Source organism: Synchiropus splendidus, chromosome 5 (assembly GCF_027744825.2).
Source record: "Synchiropus splendidus isolate RoL2022-P1 chromosome 5, RoL_Sspl_1.0, whole genome shotgun sequence".
NCBI classification, from domain to species: Eukaryota; Metazoa; Chordata; class Actinopteri; order Syngnathiformes; family Callionymidae; genus Synchiropus; species Synchiropus splendidus.
Genome location: NC_071338.1, coordinates 16,112,445 through 16,130,000, shown reverse-complemented (window position 1 = coordinate 16,130,000; position 17,556 = coordinate 16,112,445). Strand labels below are relative to the sequence as shown.

At 39.8% G+C, this 17,556-nt stretch overlaps 1 protein-coding gene across 4 annotated transcripts in view; it reads right to left on the bottom strand.

The window, feature by feature from the left end:
• Positions 1-15,349, bottom strand: part of LOC128758553 (C-myc promoter-binding protein-like) — a 33,172-nt gene extending 17,823 nt beyond the window's left edge. For all 4 annotated transcript variants that reach the window (XM_053864606.1, XM_053864607.1, XM_053864608.1 and 1 more), the window contains exons 1-12: positions 15,139-15,349; positions 5,982-6,312; positions 4,854-5,100; positions 4,098-4,167; positions 3,210-3,379; positions 2,429-2,673; positions 2,286-2,352; positions 2,095-2,153; positions 1,481-1,625; positions 1,206-1,381; positions 390-490; positions 1-90 (exon numbers count right to left, since the gene is read on the bottom strand). The exon at positions 1-90 is cut by the window's left edge and continues 126 nt beyond it. In XM_053864606.1, coding sequence (XP_053720581.1) covers positions 1-90; positions 390-490; positions 1,206-1,381; positions 1,481-1,625; positions 2,095-2,153; positions 2,286-2,352; positions 2,429-2,673; positions 3,210-3,379; positions 4,098-4,167; positions 4,854-5,100; positions 5,982-6,289 — 1,678 coding nt within the window. In that variant the 5' untranslated portion in view covers positions 6,290-6,312; positions 15,139-15,349. The remainder of the gene's footprint in view (positions 91-389; positions 491-1,205; positions 1,382-1,480; positions 1,626-2,094; positions 2,154-2,285; positions 2,353-2,428; positions 2,674-3,209; positions 3,380-4,097; positions 4,168-4,853; positions 5,101-5,981; positions 6,313-15,138) is intronic.
• Between the last annotated feature and the right edge of the window lie 2,207 nt (positions 15,350-17,556).

The following is a 17,556-nucleotide window of genomic DNA, read 5'->3' as shown; positions in this document are numbered from 1 at the left end:
CCAGCTCCAGGGTGTGAAGCGTCTTTCCACAGTTCAGCTCAGTTGAGCTACTCATGCACGGTTCCATTAGCCCATCAGGACGACAGTGACCTGAGATAGATAACAATATCATGTTCATTAATGAAAGAATATGCTAGCAATATCCATGCTGCATAAGATCGCAGATGAATTCTATATTTATTACTCATTTACACAAGAGGTTTATTTTGACGAACAGCATCAGTTTGAAAGAAAGAATGTGATCGACTAAAATTATTGTTGATCGATGCTCAGCCTGCTTTATAAAGCGACATCTACAAAGCATAGAATAATATATGACTGTTCCATATCATATCTGAATAGTCTTGTCAGAGCCGTAACACTCATACAGACCTCAGGTATTTACTCACCCTCCGTCAACTGCATGTAGAGATTCTTTGTCACGTTCATTAGGTTTTTACACGCCATTTTTGGCAGAATCTTCCATGTGAGAGCTCGCTTTTCTTCATCACTGGAAAGAAAAATGACAGTGATCTCTCTCAATTTACATTTGTGAAAGCCAAAATCAACAGAGCGCAAAGTCAGAGAAGCAGAATTCAGACCACCCTAGAGCCGATTTGTCTGGTTCGTCTAATGTACTGTGAAATTCATGACAGTGCAACAATTTACACCCAACCACCAGGAAAATGTTAAGAAGGCTTTATTTACAACAAGGTTTGTGAGCTATAAAAACCCTCGCTGGACAGAAGGACAAGCCCACCTGTTTCAGTGCCCCCCCCTCATAAGTACAAAGTCTAATCATAATAGAAATAGTCGAGCCCACTGGTCTCCAAAAACACTTGAGTCTCTTGATCAGGAGTCAACAATGTCAGCGCAGTTCATTTTCTTGTTCACTTGGAATCGGTTCGACTCCGTAATCTCAAATGTCAAGTCCAAGACTAATAGAGTGGAGGGCTACATCTTCCAAGTTTGCCTTGCTTATAGTGGAGAATTTAACCCCCCGAGGTGGTTGATAAGCCCGAGAGGAAATCACCAGGTCAAATTCCTTTGAAAATCCTCACACCAAATTGTCACGGGACAAATCCTTGACAACAAAGAGAGATTAAACATGCCATCAACTTCAAAACAAAGAGATGCTGAAGGGTGCCAGCGGAAGAGGTGTCCAGGAGAAAACTGGGCAACATGACAGCCGTTGAAAAATGTATGTTCAAGTATGACACACTTACAAGTAGATGTTGTTTGTGTCCAGGTCCACACAACAAACATCTGGGGGAGGCTCATAAAGGTCAAAGTAGCGAGAGTCCACGCCAACAATAAACGGGCAGGGGGCACTCAGCACATCCGCTAGTGCAAGTGGACACAGAGGAATATATGGACAAGACCAGTGAAAGGGAAAAATCATCTGCAAAATGATTGAAAAAAAGAAGAAAGCACCTCATGAATAGACAAGAAACACTCTAAAGTGGGTTAAAAAAAAATAGGAATCTTTAGATTAACTCACCGACACCAAGGCTTCTGTGACTCTCGTCAGTACCGCTGGACGTAAAGAATGAACCAGAATCTTATGCTCGGTCAGTGCAAACACAAGCAAAGTGATGGCGTTCTCCGATCCAAGGTTCTGGAGCAGTGTAGAACACCCTCCTCCGCTAGCGGAAAGAAGTTCATTTTACAGTTAATTTATTAAAAATCTTACATAAATTTACAACCACAGACATACAAAATACAAAATGCAAAATGAAGAATGTTAAAAAAAAAAGTCTCATTAATTGTGCAACTACATCATTGTTGCGCTGTTGGTCTATTTTGCTCTCTAAAATTAAGAAATAATGAGAAATGATCAGCAGATGACTTAAAATTCTTTAAGAGCAATTGCAGATTGACTATCCAGCATAATTCAGCAACATTTAGGACAACTCAAATTATCGACAGTTTATGTCTGAAAGGATTTTATTGTACACAATGCATTACAATTGATCCTCTGAGGAGAAGTTGGCGGTTGACAGTGAAGAAAGAGCAGGACTGAACGACCACTGTATCCTATCAATCACTGACATTGTCACGACTGAGGTCATGGTACAAGGCCGGAGAGATTGTTAGACTGCACTGATGCCTCACCTCAGAGGTAATGGAGAAGAGACTGGTTGGCTCAGCATCAAGCTGTCATGAGGGGAGAGCTGTGGATTTAGACATTACATTTTGATTATTGTAAGCGCCACATTACAGCAAACAAATCAGTATAAAAATAAAGTAATTTCCTTGAAATTATGCAGTAAAATTTTTTTTTTTTTGTTGAAACCTCAATTTACCTGTACAAGGATCCGAGGCCTTTGAGGAGATGGGAAGGGAACATTGTGCATGAAATGAGAGATGTGCCTGCAAGGAGAAAAATAATCAAGTGGGAACAATCTAAAACATCAAATGCAGGGTGCAGATATAACAGCTGACTCACTTCTCAATAGGCAGAGCATGAGGACCAGAGATGGAATAACGATACAGGAAAGTCAGGAATTTGTGGAAGGCATCAAAGAATGGCCAATGGGAAAGCAAGCAGATGGACTTGTTGGTGTAGACTTCAACTGTTGTGGAGGAAGCGCGGTTTTCAAGTTCTGGTTCCAGACCGAGCTGAGAGCATTGCTGCTCTGTCAGGCACTCCTGCGGGTACGACTCATAGAACTGAATAGCAGCACCATAGACCTGGACACAGAAAACATGAGCTTCATTTAATAATAAAGGAATAAATAAAGGAACGTTTTGTGCCAGACTGGGTCAGGCTTTATACTGGTATCACTGATACAATAATTAGCTTTACTACATTGTAATGACCAATGATTTTGCTTTTGTCAGTGCTTTGGCATTCTTCCTCCAAGTGCCGACTGCTGATGGTCATATCCAAAAAAATAAGAGGATGCTAGAGAACAGACGAAATAGAATTGGCTTCTTGATATTAAACTGTTTCTATGTATAAATGAACATAATACATATGGCTGAAACATGGTACCATACAAGACAAATGCACCCATGTTATTTTTTATCACACAGAACATTCTACTTTTTCCCTTGAACAACAACTTGCTCTGTGGTCACAACAGCTGAACTAAAACGACAGTCAAGCCTGTCTGTGGTGCAACTGCCTGTCTCCTGTGTGGCCGCGATTGAGCTGTTAGGTAGTCAGCTGACAGAGAGGAGCGAATAAAAAAGGGATAAATACTGTACTTCGGCATCACTCTCACCTTCTCTCCAGACGCTCCGGTCAGGACAAATGTAGAGAAAACAGGGAGGGAATATTTAGTTTTTGCTGGCCAGCACTCAATTGTGGTCCCCATGGGAAAGCAGAAGAGAGGAACAGACTCAGGCAGTGGGAATGACTCATAGTCCTCCTCAGGATATCTGCTAAACAGGCCTAAAGCAAAGGGGGAAATGGATTTGTAATCTCAATGTGATTATCAGTAGGAAGGTAATCAATCAATTCTGTTAATTGTACATAAAATAGCACAACATTAATTACAAACGTTTGTTTTTAACTTTATTTAGGCTTTAGCTTTAACGTTGAGCCTAACACAGTTATAAGATCCTGCAATAAAAAGTAAGATCCAGATACACAAGCGACCCATTATTCCAGCAGAAGAATATTCTGCTTGCTCACTTGTAAATCCCACAGCCACATTTCTTACTAGAAAAAATAAATACATTAAAACTTAAAAACTGAAAATACATAGAATGTCAACCAAATTGGCTTTGAAGTGCGGTAACAGTCAAATGAGATTTTAAATAACACTGGCAGTTGTTCTCTTTCCTGAAATCTTTGGCGACAACAGGTTTATCTGATCAGTCACAATGTGGCACCAACATGCTTAAACAAGTCCAAACAACTCCAGACGGCCAGACCCTTTACTTATGAACTGTGGGGGAAAGTATTCTTTTCGTTCAGTCATTGTTTCCAGAACTGACAATTTTTCATAGCCAACCAGTGTTCACAAAATCACTGCTCTAAAAACCATCTGTTCTTAATCCCATACATGATAATTATAACTGCTGATTGACATGATAATATACTGTAGATAGAATAACACTGATGGATTTGAGAACCTGCCTTCATTAAATGATGCAACTTCAGTTACCTGCTTTGTAGGTTATTGTGTTGGTTTTGACGACAGACTTCTTATAACACAGGTAGACAGAAGAGCCCCACTACAGCAAATGACAGAATGAAAAAGATATCCACACAGTCAATAGCTCATATTGAATATGTTTATGATTCATGCACAGCATTTTGCAAGCCTATTTTCTATGTACTGCAAGACTAAACATCCAGTTACCCAGTCATGTTAGTTAACAACAACAAGTTACTAAATGATTCTGTAACATCTGCTAATGAATCTAACTATGTTAGTAGTAGTAGTTATTACTTTAAAATCACCCATTACAATCTTTGGACACTTCTCCCATCTACTATGGGTTTTATTATTCAATTTTTGCTAGTTTCAATTTGTTTTAGCCCAATAGAAAGTATCTTCATTGGGACTCGCCACAGTAGAGCAACGTCCTAACCGTTTACCCGTGACATTAGCTTGGCAGTACTCGATTTCATCTAGCAACCCCAGAACAATGTGGCATTTACTACTACATCACATTTTGTCACTACAGCCACAGGAAAATTGATGTATGTCAGAGATTCAAATACCTTCAGCCCTTTTACTTCAGTAACAGACAGACAGATGCCATCAAAAACAAAACATCCCAGCGACAGTATCACTATGACACAAAACATCCTGAACCTCAACCTGAATATACAATGTCTTTATTAACTAAGGCTGTCTGCGTAACAAGCACATGATGCAGGCTCCCAGTTAATTATTCAAGATGAAGACTCTCACCATGCTGCTGTTCAGATTCTTGTCTACTTTGCAGAAAGTGTGAGGGGGTTTCTCTCCTTTGCTTGGGATGATGATGCAGAGATCTGTGACCGCCAAGGATGTGTGCGACTGGTTCTCAGGTGCGCGCCGATAGGTTATGTAGACGCGCTGGGATGAATTTCCACTGATGTTGGCTGGACGTCCCGAGGGAGTGGTCCAGATGAGGCGGCAGCCCTGCTTCAGCTGCTCCTGCCACTCGTACAACACCCTGCAGAGGCAGATGCACAATCAGCCCAAAATCAAATGCATTTCCAGCGGATTCATTTTGCAGTTCCAGCTCAGCACGCTCAATTGCGCTGAGAACAAGCTGAATTTAAAGCCCTCAAGCGGCACCCTCAATGTGTGTTGGTGAGTTTCAGAATATGCACATGCAACACTTTCAATTACAACATTGCAGGGAAACATGAGACGTACAGAAATATAGGTCAGGTCAACAACATGACAGCATATGGTTGTCGTGGCTTTTTTTAAAGTGACATTTCAGGGTAATAACTTAGGAAAAGTGGAATGAAAGTGGAACACAATTTAAATTGTGTGTACAAATTTAAAACAACCACATGGGTAACTCACTCTGGCTCTGTCTATTGTCTGAGGAGTCCAGCTAATCTGAAGCATCAGAGCACAAAGGCTGCTGATACATTCAGACAAGAAGCTCCGTGTCAGTGTCTGATAAGCACTGCAGTGTATTCCCTCAGAATCAAATCCTTAACACCATCACTCTTTGAAGGCAAGAGATGAGAGAAGCCGTACAAACGGCACTCGGTTTCTGTGGTGAATAGAGTGCACCTGTGTGGTGTGGGCTGTTTTCGTCGTACGAACATGAAGGATAGTTGCATATAACGTCGGGACAAGGTTTTAGATTATGGGGAACAACGAGCAATTAATACATATATCAGCAACCAGTTTTTATTCATTAAAATGGACATGTTAATGTTTTACCGAGGAATGGTCACCGAACACCATAATTACTGACAGTTATTAACAGTAAATAAGTAAGTGATTAACTTATTAATAGCTAACGTGTTCCCCAATCTAAAGTGTTACAATGATAAAATGATTTTCTGAAACATATATGGACTCGTCACCTACCCCAGGTCAGTCAGTGGAGGCTTGTCATGACCTCGTCTGTAGCACAGGAATATCTGCGGTGCCATGAATCCACCATTGTTAAGATCAGCCGAGTGTCCGCCTGGTGTTGTCTCTATGCAGGTGAACCCTTGGGGTATACTGTCGCCTAGTGAGCGGATCACCACCGCCACATCAGTGATTGGTGCCTTTGGCTTGGCAGTCTTGTGGCAGACATCATCAAAGTGAATCTCTTGATCCATCGGCTTCGATGGGTCTGTCAGACCCGCCACTACAAAGTAGTCGGCTACACGTGGGCCTTTGTCCTCCATCTTGTACCATCCCCGACAACAGCCTGTCAGAGAGACAAACACATAAACATCGACAGTGACAGGATTCCATCAAACATATGGATGTGGTCAAGTAAAATCACTTCAGAGTCAGACATCATATGATGAGGAGTTAGAAAGGAAATGTTTGTGAAAGTTGCTGCCTTTTTCAATTTAAATTCAATCACTTCAATGTGATATGACGCATCTGCTTTCAATAAAAATTACATATTTTTTTCTTCTGGGTCCCCTGTCTCAGCATTTGTTCACACTACAGACAGAATATGTTATCAGTCAGCTTGAAATCGTGAACCTATGTCCGCGTGCGAGCATCAGTGTGTTCACTAATTCCTGGGCTTCAAAGAATTTTCCTTTTTCTATTGCAAAGGTTTTTGTCTCCAGCTGGTTAAATAATAAGACATTATTGCATAAGAATGCTGTGGCAGAGTGCTGACTGGTCAATACTGGGCACACAGCCAATAGATTCCCAAACATACCAATAGCAGCAAAAGAAGCAGGAAATGTTTTAATTTGACTTTATATATATGAAGACAGTATTTCACCAGCAGGCCACACCGGAAACATTTATTGTGAATCTTAAAATACAGGCAAACATGGGAATGCTGTTCTCGTATTTGTTTGTGGCCGGCAAAGGACCGTCATCTACCTAAGCGGCACACTAAAGCCACAGGGGCAGGTTTGAGGAGATAAGACTTTTACTAATCGCTCTTATGGGAAATCCAATGATGACACAGCAGTACAGATGTAAATATAAATAAGAGCTTCACAGTACAACTTCCCAGCACATGGGTAACAAATAGAGACAAGCACTTAGATCTATGCAAACAGCATCACAGTGATTTGCAAATGGTCATCGTTCACAGAACTGTTTTCGTAGGTTAGTTTGCTCGCTGTCGGTCAATGCCAAAGCATGAGACTATGTTACACGCACAAAAAGGGTGTTTAAATGCATGGCTAAGAGTAGAAAGGGAGTATGAGCTGAGAGGAAATACAACATTAAAAATGATGTCATATTCAGTGAGAATTTCTCTTGTTTCATTGCTGCCATATTTTCATCCCGCCTCAATTAAGTTCAGAATGATTCCAGTGGAGGGCAGATATTCGAAACATATGTAAGAGGGTGTGGGCTCGTAGGACTAATTGGATGGGTGTGGTAGATAGCCCTAAAATTGCTTCCAAACCACAAACAATCTGCCAACTGCAGCACTTGTGACGTGCAATATGACACTATTTCCCTTGATAAATGGGGCACGGAGTCCGTTGTAAAGAGGGTTCACTTGGGTTTTGGTGGATACGGGATATGAAGTCTCACTTTAATATTAATCTGTAATTAAACACTCAATTCCTTCTAAAAAAGCAGAAGTGTGCACATTAATCAGCAGTTATAATATCATATAGCATCCTCAATATTGTTCACAAACAATGGGATCGTCTGTCTGCACCTCTTTTCAAAGGTTTTCTTGTAATACAAGTGAGTCAGAAAAGTATGAGTTGTCAAAACTGCTTTTAAAACTGCATAGATGTGGAAAACTGACTTCCATTAACCATAAAACCAATCTAGTGCTAATTAAGAGTCTTATATAATGCTGTTAAAAGCATGAAGTATTACTGAAATGGATATTTTATTGAATACAGCACACTGAAAATACACAAAAAAGTCAAGCCTGTAACCTTGAAAACTCAGGAGAGAGGACTGACCAATAAAAAGCTCAGACAGTGTTCAACATTTACTGCCAAAAAGCATAGCTTATTTAACTCCTACAGCTGAGCGCTGCAGGCATTAAGCACTCTGAGATATAGTCTTAAAAGCTCCCAGAAGTCAAGTACAGTGGTTGTAGGAAGTACTAAAACAAAAGTGATTCTAAATTATGCATGATGGGATCATTCAAATTCCTGAAGATAGTTTCCCCCAAACTCTTGTTGGAGTCTCTCACTGCACTCAGATCTGCTTGTTTTCTGAAGTCTGTCAGAAATGTTGGATTAAGACTGTGCAGCAAGGGATGGGGAATGCAGAGAAGAAAAAGAAACAAAGCTGATGGAAAAGCACCACTGGCTCAGTAACCTGAAACTGAGCCACATGAAGGGTTGGATGGAGTTTTGCAGACAAAGCATAAACCCCCTGACTTATGACCAGCCAGTTCAGGGAGGGGTTCGATAAGATGTCCAGACCCATCGAGAACTTCCATAAAGGGTTTGTTGAAGAAAATGTGACAATGAAACGACTTCCAGCTGTCCATGTCCAATGAAAGGCACCAAATCCAGCCCAGTCTGAGCTTTGGGCTCCAGCTGTATAGACACCAAAACCAGAGACAGCCACAGCAGGACAGCCACGTGGAGGAGGTGAGAAGGAATGTCTTTTTAAAAAAAATACGTAAAAACAAGTTGGATGCCTAACTTGCCACGCATGTGCTTTTAGTTAGCAGCTGTGGATGTTGTGCAACCTTAATGACAAATGAGAACTCTTGTGCCATTGAGCAAGACAATCAAGATGACATTGTCCCAAATATAGCTCCAATGTTTGAATCTGGTGAATAGAAAAACTAAAGAAGGCAGAATAGATTGTCCTTGCACATGTTGGTATATGTCATTTAGTCATTTGTTTCAGTGCTGTCAGGGCAACCACCTCTTTATCAATAACATAGAGACTTGAGAATATATATATATTTATCTCAATATTAAAATCACACTCTGAAGTGTATTCATCCATCTGTTTATTGACTGCTTTTCTGTAGCCATGTCATGGAGGCAGCTGTTTTAGCAAAGACGACTTCCTCTTCCCAAAAGAACCCCATCAACTCTTCTCTTACGTCAACCGAGTGAGACTGAGATCAAAACTCTTTTGAATTTATTCTGCGTCCATCCAGGTGCTTCTTCCAAGTTGGACCAGAAAACCTCAGCAAAATGTGGCAGAAACTAATGCTGACTTTCCCAGCGCTTCGGAGAAAAGGTTCTACTTTGCTGTATTCGAACCTCATGATTAGCACCCAGATATTCAAAGACTGAGCGCCACAGGAGGTCCTTTCCTCATCCCTGAAAAAATGTCAATGAAGGATTCTTTGGCACGTTTTTCTGTTCACTCTGTCCTTGAATCTGCATTTTCTTGCACATTTAAGCTCTTTTATATTGATTTTTGCACTTTATAATAAAATTTCTTTTTCATTTTATTGTTATGTTGTGTACAGCGCATGTTACGGACATAATTTCCCTTGGGATTAATAAAGTTTTCTGATTCTGATTCTGATAAATTGACTGTCGGGGAAGTTATTCAGTTATGTAAAGAAAGATAACTAAATGATGTTTTTTTTTCAGGGTCAGATAATGTGGCTCTGAAATACCAAGGTCATGATCTTTGAGGAACAATATTGTCAGCAGACGTTAGAAATTTCCGCAGAAAAATTAAATATAAAATGATAAAATTGTTATACAGATTGTGGTGGTACAGTGGAACCACAAGACTAACTCCAATTAAACAATTCATTTAAACAATATATTTGCTATTAAAATGTCTCTAAGATCATGTGTATTGTAAATTATCTTTTTTTAAAGGACCATGAGGCATAATTAATTACATATTTTGTCATAGTTTCTCCATGTTTCTAGATCCACGAACCACATTCATCTAAAACAGCATAAGAAGGCTATGTTTTGCATGCATTAGTGTATAATATTTTTGAAAAGTTTTATTGTTAACATAAGACCAGACAACATGAAAAGTCAAAGACGAAACAAACAGGTTGACTTTTGTTTTTAATGAGGTTGTTCTTTTTACACAAAAAGTGCTAGAAAGTCTCACCAGTAAGCAAGAGTCCAATTAAGTGTTCAGTGCTCCTATGAGCAAACGTGGAGGGGTTTGATGTCAAACAGAAAGTGGGAAAGGAGACTAGAGGAACACAGTCGAGGGCTTTAAAAGGGCTCACAAAAATTCCTAACTAGAACCTAGAAGACCTCATCCCGTTTTCCCACCAGCCTCTAAATTAATCTTTTTTGATAAAAAAATAATTGTTTATGACTGGTCTCATTTATGGTCACAGGAATAAACCGCTTTTCAGAATCCACTTTTGTTAACCATAAAAACCAATCAGAAGCGAAGAGCAACTCCTCAGAAGAGACGACTTACAGACCACACAGCAGAAGCACAGAGGCGTGAGAATCGGGTAATTGCAGGCTTCACAAGTAAGCCCGGGATATTTGTAAACTCACCCCCACCATCTCAAATCTAATGCTCTAAAAAGAAGCACATGCTAAAGAGAGAAATCTTGACAGTGCATTGTTTATACGTTTAAAACGTGTGAGTGTGATAAAGCAGTGATTTGCAGAGCCAAACAACCTGGACAAGAGTCTGTAAACACCAACGCTCATTTTGCTGTCAGCCAACAGTGACGCATTCAGAAGACAAACATAAACACGATCTCAAGTGGTGGTTTTCGAGCGGCTAAATACAGATGATGCAACAATAAAAAGCAATCCAAAGATGTGCTACTGCTGTGATAGAAAATGCATAAAAAAGAGTTACATAAATATAAAGCCCTGCGCAGAGAGCAAGTCAGAGGAGAGGCAGGTTTTTCATCCTGAGGAGGCCTGATCACTGCAAAACTATTTATTTCAAAATAGCCCTTCCACTTTTTAAGACTCCATGGCGAAAAAGGACATCTCTAATGTCCAATAGTGACTAACAACTGTAGAGGAGCGTAGTGGCAGGGCAGAAACAGGAAGTCCCTCATGTGAATAACCCATTTCAGTAATAAAACTACGGAACTCATCAACCCAGGGATCTGGATTGGACACCTCAGCCGCTTCATCACTCCAACAGCTGTAAACTGTATAACATCCTAAAAAATAGCATGCTTTACCGAACCCACTTGCAACACTTGCTTGTGGCTGACACTAACATTCTTCCTGTAATATTTGTAAATTGTGCTGTAACACCATTTCAGCAACACGTCTTCTTTCGATGCTGCTCCTGACAGCTGAATTTCCTCACAAAGGCCGGGATGAGATCCTGTGTTCTATTCTTCCAAGGTGCTGTGAATATATTACGTAGGCCCAAACTACTCAGCTTCTCATCAAACATTACAAGATCCTTACACATTCTTGTGCAAAGGCCATGAATCACTTGTTCAAAATGTTCATCACAAGATCAGATGCCACCCACTGGTGAGGAGATTCAGCCTCTCTCTTCCGTGGCAAAGACGACAATACTCCAAGCATTAGGCTTATCAGTTTGTGGATGTTTGACCCTGAGCACATCTAATCCGCCCCTAAGAGCTAACAATCCCCTGTTTCTGCTTGAATGCAGTTTAATATTTTTAAGCAAATAATTTAAAAACGATAACATATTAGGGACAGTATGGTAGCAGTTACACAGAATGGTGGGGAACCATCAAAATAATTTTTTTTAACCCATCCATTTTTTTTCCTTCCCATGTATTCATTGGAGAGCAGCAAATCACTGTTGAAGATACTTTTCTTCTCCAATGTTTGAATGGTGTAACTAAGTTGTCCTTGAGAGAGATGTGAAGGTCGACAGAGGTCTTGAGAAAATGAGAGCATGTTTCAATTTCTTTCCTGAAAAATAACCGTGTTTCATAAAGAGGTAACTTTAACATACATCACTCTCATCGGAATGTACTGCCATACTGTTCCTGTTTTACATGCATCATCTGCATGTTGTTGACAGAGCATAGCTTTGCTTGTTTAGCATAACACATGCAAAAGGAGGCAGAAGCTCATGTAAATGCTGATGACTCTAACAAGAACCATGGAAGAACTTGTTCCTTTATGATCCAGGACCAGAATCCTTCATGATGAAGGACCACATCATTCGTAGTTACTTGAGCACTCTATACTGCCTTAACTTTTACAGCAATCGAAGCTTTCCCGCCATAGACAAATGACACAGTCACAGAGTTACTGCAGTTTCTTGGCAGCACATCCATTATTCAGATCCCTGTTGACTACATCCCGGAGGTTTGACTGGATTGAGATGTGGCATCAATGCCGCTACATGACAGGAGGCATCCATGCTTTCAAGCTGTTTACACTGAAATGCTGGCACTCTGAGAATGTCTCATCACAAATCATGAAATATTCTCTGAGCGAAAAGCATTGGTCACCGCTGTGTACCCCATCTGTCTCCATGTCTTCTGCATATGCTGGTTCATTTGTCACAACAGTGTCTAGAACGTGTCTGGCTATTTCTCCTCTGACCTCTGAACAAAGATTTATTTAGTTTTTACCTTCTGCTGCTGACTGGATGCTCATATAAATCTGAGTAGGTTTAAACATTTGCAACATTCATATCAAAGTGTCCAACACCAACAAATCAAGTGACAAATTATGTCTTCCTCTTTGGCATGTTCAGGTTGAGCTTCACCGGGTGAAAATGTTGCTCATAATTGGTAACAGTAATTGTTGAATATACAAAATCCTTAAATACGGTATATCACCAGAACTTGTGAAAGCTTTGGTGCATTGAATATAATGTCTAGTTGGAAGCACAACACTGTGTTCCCTTTGGCTTGGAAGTTGAGAGCTCATAATAATGTCAGTATCCAAAGAAAAAGGGTTTGTATTGCTTTCCAGATGGGGCACTGCCAAAGATTCCGAAAGAAATCATGTTGGGTCTGTAAATTAAAAGCCATTCTTGCAGTAGATTTAGGATAAACTTGGCATGATGCTGTATTTAACACCCACAAGGACACCTCCATTATGCAGTGCTAAGACAGCGCCTTGTGAAACACTGTGAGAATGAATTGAAAGTAAACTGAAATATATGCTGTATGTACTATATATATATATATATATATATATATATATATATATATATATATATATATATATATATATATAGATAGATAGATAGATATATATATAGAGAGAGAGAGAGAGAGAGACATCTGTTACTGTAAACATATTGCATAAACATAGGTTCCAAACACTAACAGGGTCATTCATCCACATTTTAAGATGGCACTTGGTCTACTAGGACTCGTGTGCAAGAGAGTATATTAGCCCCCCCAATTGCTCAGGTCAGGACACGTGCTTTCAGTGACTGGAGCTAATTGACCCAGAGGCTGGAGTCAAGATGAGAAGACTCAGGGTTATTGGGTGTAGTCCTCAAAGTCTTCAATCAGCTTGGGCGAGTTGCCGTCTAGGGGTCTGTCCTTTCATCTTTTACTCACAGTCCTAAATCCTCAGCATGGAACTTCATGCAGGTACCACAGACTCCGATCACGAGTGAAATGCCAGCGGCTTCAATCGGAATTCTTTTCTCTGGATTCCACATAGGTGGCCTCCTGGCCTCTGAGCAAGAGCAGACAAGACAACAGGGGGGAGAGTCCTCTAACATTAGTTCGCACATTCATACAAGTGAAATTCTTATGTCAGGAAGACAACTACAATCTATATATTGGATTAATGATTCAGTTTCTGTGGCTTGTTTCCTCTATAGCATCCAAGCTTAATGGGATGAGAGGCCTGGGGAGGTCACCAGTATGATTCAAGCCCAGTATGGCAACCAACTCTGTCATTGTGTTGCCCAACATTACAAGGTTGAAACAAAACCATCATCTTAAAAAAATAAAACGTTTCTCACACATGACTGACCTCGAGCAACAGATGCACGCCATCCTGTTATAAGCAGCATTGCTTTGTTGTCAACATGCATGCTAAAAGGTCCTGTGGCTTTTGAGACCATGCAAACCAAAATGGCATGTCTCATTGATGTCAACAAAGTGCTTTTCTCATATTAATGCGTTCTCTTTGGCCAGTGGGTAAGTTGATTTTTTATTGATGACAGACAGGTTCTGAACGATTCAACTGAAATGTATGCGATTCTGTAGACAAGCGCTGCATCTTAAATGAACTTGTAAAGCTTAAAATCCACGTGTGGAGAGAGGCTTGGTCATTTTCACCTACAATACAAATGAGTGAAATATGACTGCTTATCTGCTCAGGGGATGAGTTGTTAACAGCCTGTTATGTCAACAGTGGTACTCCCTCCTTAAACTGTGAACTCACATACACAGCGGGAGAAAGTGAGTGGCAAACTGGACTAAAATAAATATTCACTTTTTGCAAGTAGCAACTACAAACGTGACCTTTACGTTTCTCTGGACTGGTTGGCGTCTTAAGTGAAATGTGCACTGGCGAACGCTGAAACAGAAATGAACTTGCAGAGATAGAAGCCGTCGCTTGTCGTGTTATAGACACAAACTTGACGGACTTATATTCATATATAATATGAAGCTCCAGATACTGTATATAGAGAAACTGGTTGTAGCTTATTAACTTGGTAAAATTATACATGTAATTTTCTAAAGGCCAACATCAGGCCATGTTGCCATGTAACGTCTGTAATGGATGAATTTCACCACCAAGCCCATTTAAAAAGAGATTGAAATCAAAGCTCCGTTTGTCAGTTTTGAAAGACAAGGTTAAAGCAAGTGACTGGAAACAGTGCACCCAAAATATAGTCACTGGCCAGCTCAGGGGGGCAGCCGTGTTTTTAGTTATTTTTAGCCCCAAACCAGTGCATGCTAGGGGGTTAAACATGTCACCGGAGGTCCTGAGCTGGTTTAATGTGCCGTGACTGGGCTTTTATTTATGTACACACACACACGCACGCACACAATTATAAACAACCTGTGGCACATACTAACACGTACAGAACCAAGAGATTTAACAGTAAAGCAAACAACTGGGTCAAGAGACGACTCGGTGTCCGGCTACAGAGGACATTTAAAACTAGGGCTAAATGTCTCCGTATTGTATGCGAGGAATGTCGCCTTATGTCATTCAAGTGTGCAGACAGACCATCAGTCTGTACTTACCCACGGTTCTGCTCTGGAAATCAGTCTCCCAGCACAAGTTCGACAGCGGTCGTGCACCGGCTCTGTCCTAAAACAGCACGGCGCACGCAGAACAGAGGATGCGACTGTTCGTCATGTCTCTTCGTGTTGTTGTGTCAGACTGTAGCCCGCTAGCTTCCCGACCGAGCTTCTGTCAGTCACTGTGCGGCGCCGGCTGTCCGCTCCAGCGCCATCTTGGTTGTGATGGGAAACCGCCGTCCTCCACACAGACTCACGCCCGCACGCACGCGCACCCTCGCACAAGCTCGCGCTCACACACACACGACCACCGAAGACTGACGTGTAATCGTCATCACACTTGACAAACTTCGCACTGTGCAAATACCGGCGAAAACTCTGCTATAAAACTCTGCTGTTTAAAACCGCTTATTACTATTTATAAGTAATTACATTGTGTTCACTCCTCCCTGTCTTTTGGTGCCTCCTCTCATCTTTCTGGTAATTGATAAAATAATTATTGTATCTATTTAAGTTTGATTCATCGCCAGTTTGTTTGTTTTATGTTTATAGTTACACTCTACAACTATTACTACTACAACTACTGCTTCCATTACTACTACTGTAGTAGTAATAATAATAATAATAATAATAATAATAATAATAATAATAATATAATATATATAATATATTTTAGACATATTACAATACAATTTAGACATTTTAGACATTTGTACATAAAATATAAAATAAAAACTGAATAAAAAACACAAAAACATTGGACATAAAGAGTTTATATATAATATATAGAAAGAATTAAAAACTCATTAAATGCCATGGTTAAATAGCATGAAATAGGATAAATATCCAGCAAGTGAAGAGAGTATTTATCAAATATTTTTTGGGGAAAAAAATCTATTTTAATTTATCATTTTACATATCTAGAATGCATAATTTCTGTCTTATCCATAGGTCCCCAATAAATATGACTATCAATTTACTATTATTTTACTGCACGAATACAATAAGAATGACACAAGCGACATCATAAAGACATTTTTGAAGAGTTGCCATGTATTCGATCTTTGTCCGTCTCAATGCTCCCATCTGCTGGACACAATTGCAAAACACATGTTTGTTTTTTTTTGATCCATTCGGATTGGAAAAATTAAGAAAGGACGCATTCATCGGCAAATTAAGGGAAAACGATGTAAATATCTACTGCAAACTGGAACTCATTATTTATAATATTTATAGGTATCGGTTTATTACACCAGTAATAAAAAAAATATGACTTTACTTACAGTTAAATATGCAATAAAATAAAAACACACCTAAAGTGTTGAATTTATTAAACATCGCTGTTCAGTTTGCTTTTTAACTGACAACTGCACTAGTCCACACTTAAAGAATATAGAAATTGCTCCGAAAATAATCTATGGCCATGAATGACTCATATGATCATTGTCCATTCCTTATGAGTCTTCAAAGGAGTATATTTCAAAGGTGCAACAGAATAGATTTATAGTGGAGCGAGCAATACTCCTCTGCCCGTTGAAATATGAGAGGGTGTGATTCCTGGAGATCAAATACATGGCAGCTTCTAATCCAGCACAGTTCACAGGTCCAGGTGAAGAACACGTCCTCTCCTTTAGAGAGCGAGAACTGCAGTGGCTCCAGTTCTGCTGCATCGATGTCTCCACGTTGTCGACAGCGTTGTCCTCGGAAGAGAGTGAATCTTTAGTTTTAGGTCATGCCGGCCTGAAGGAGAAAGACACACAGTGGCCCAATTTGGAACAGATAAAGAAGGCCAAAGCGCTGTTTTCACAGTCGGCCAATGAGGAGATGAGCTGTCTGGAGGACACCTTTGAGACATGTGAAAATATACACGCGAATAAACCCGGAGAAAACTGGGGAAAGGGAAAAGGCGGTCAGCGAAAGAACAGGAACAATCCACTCGCAAAAATGTTTACATTCTTGACCATTTCTTGTTGGAGGAAATCACAGTATCCAGATGAAAGTCTCCCAGGCGCAGAGAGCGCATGCTGAATTTGCAAAGAAAGACTGTGGTGTCCCCCTTTGATAAATACTGTTCATAAGACAGTTGAAAACCGTCTTGTTTACAGTTTTGTATGTTCATACATGTTATTTATTAACAATATATACTATTTGATCTGTGAACAATAAACTTGCTTTTTGATGGACTGCTTGGATTACTGAGGTTTATACATTGTGGACGTGCAATACAAACTTGTAATTTTTGCTTTTATTCTTTGATTTTCTTCATACACACAGTTGTTTTTGTTAGACGGGAAAAAAAAAAAAAAAAAAAAAAAAAAAAATATATATATATATATATATATATATATATATATATATATATATATATATATATATATATATATATATATATATATATATATATATATAAGACCTGTGCAA